The 1,878-nt window shown below is 41.7% G+C and overlaps 1 protein-coding gene across 1 annotated transcript; it reads right to left on the reverse strand.

Moving 5' to 3' along the window:
* Nucleotides 1-405: 405 nt before the first annotated feature.
* On the reverse strand, nucleotides 406-1,622 carry ier3 (immediate early response 3). The gene has a single exon (XM_062544005.1). It carries the CDS (start codon nucleotides 1,549-1,551, stop codon nucleotides 943-945), a length of 609 nt encoding a protein of 202 aa, XP_062399989.1. The 5' UTR covers nucleotides 1,552-1,622; the 3' UTR covers nucleotides 406-942.
* Between the last annotated feature and the right edge of the window lie 256 nt (nucleotides 1,623-1,878).

The following is a 1,878-nucleotide window of genomic DNA, read 5'->3' on the forward strand; positions in this document are numbered from 1 at the left end:
ACTACCAAGAAGTCTCACTTAAATATCGTCATCTCTCAACAACCCTTGCTATGCCATCACTTTCAATCTTTGGTTGAATTTCCCCTTTGGGATCAATAAAGTACTGTATCTATCTATCTCTCCTAGATAAGTGGTTATGTGACAACAGCCGTGTCTAAATGATCAAGTTTCAAATGCATTGTTTTTGTATTATATTGTAAGCCTCATAAATACCTAATATTTTATTCAACTGCACTGTCAAGGCAAACTGAATAAAATATAATTAGCCTAATTGATTGTCTGTAATTCACTATTATTTTTGGATGTTTGATGCTATTTTGATACTCCTTTTCATTTTGCATCCAGCAAAATGTTTTTCTCAATAAATATTATAGGCTAAAAGTGGAAAACTCAGAGACCAAAATGTAGTTTTTACCTATTTAATTCATAGAGTTCATTGTTCACAAATAAATAAGCACAACATATTAAATAAATAACATATTAAATAAATAACTAAAAACAAATTCACAAAAAATAAAATACAATATTAGTGTTCAATTCAAGTAGTGTCAGTTAAAAGTAGTTACACACACAAACGTCAAGCATGACATCATCAAGCAGGTTTCAGGAATTATGCAAGTACCTAGACTAAGGTCTACTCTTAAGGCTCGTGTTATTTCTTTCACAACTGTCATGTCTAACTTCGAAGTAATTTCAAGTATTTATATATAAGCCGTTCAAGTGTCATTCCAAGGTAACGTCAGCAATCAGTGCCAGTCCCTTCAGTGTCCCTTCAATTTGTGTGTGTAGATCTATGATCCACTCAGGCCGTGGCCATCAAAGTGCTTCTCTTGTGCCCTTCACGGCGGGTCCAAGCCCTCGCTCTCTCTTCGGTCTCTCAACCGGTTGAGGCAGTTGTAGTTTGTTCTGTGTCGGCTCTCAGCGACTCAAGTTTCAGTTCGTTCAGTTGTCGCTTCCCAACGTGTGGTGGACTGTGTAGAGCAGAGCGACGACGTAGCCGTTGTTTGTGTTTTGTCCTGGTGGGCACTTGATTTCTTCCATGCAGTTGGGGCAAGAGGTGTTCATCAGGCTCCATGAGTTCTGCTCGCTGGAAAGACCTTCTTGCTCGTTCTCTGGAGACTCAACCGAGTCGCTCCTCATCTGGCGCGCCTGCTCCTCTGCGGACTGGAACGCCAGAACCTGGTACTGACCGAAGGGTGTCTCTTCGCACGATGAGTCCAGAACGGCACTCTCGGTCTGCGTGTCAATGACACCCTCCTCGGTCCAGATCTGCAGGAACACCACCAGGCACAGAATCACCAGCCAGCGCTTGGCAGCACTTTTCTCGGCTGGTGGAAGGTATTTACGAACGTTCGATGGGTACATGACCCGAGTGTTCTTCCTCCGCGGGCGGGGAACCGCTGCGGGTCGGTGCTGAACCTGAGCTGGAATCTGCTCGAAGGTGAAAATCTCTGGTTCTTTGCTCCGTGGCATTGCGGCGTAGGAAAAGTTGTCCTGGTAAAAGTTATTTGTCGGTAAGGACAATACCATGCTGTTTGATCTCGTATACATACTGATATTCTTGTCTTTCAGTTCTCCTCGCTCTATGTTTTGTCAGCCAAGTGACTTCTGGTTAGACGATGTGCCGGCAAGCTTTATTTATATGTAGTTTTAAGCTTTTAAGAGACGCCCATAAAGAAAGCCACTCCCTTATATGCGCCAACGCTATGACATTGCCCAAGGGAGAAAAGTACATTTTTAAATCTGTTTCCTATTAAAGTCAGCACTTATCTCACAGCACGAGCGCTCTAATGAGTAGACTGTGTGATTCGGGGGAAATCAGTAATTTCAATAATCTAAAATAAAAAATATTCCTTTTTTTATTTTATTTTTTATTTT

This window comes from Sardina pilchardus, chromosome 8 (assembly GCF_963854185.1).
Source record: "Sardina pilchardus chromosome 8, fSarPil1.1, whole genome shotgun sequence".
Lineage (NCBI taxonomy): Eukaryota > Metazoa > Chordata > Actinopteri > Clupeiformes > Clupeidae > Sardina > Sardina pilchardus.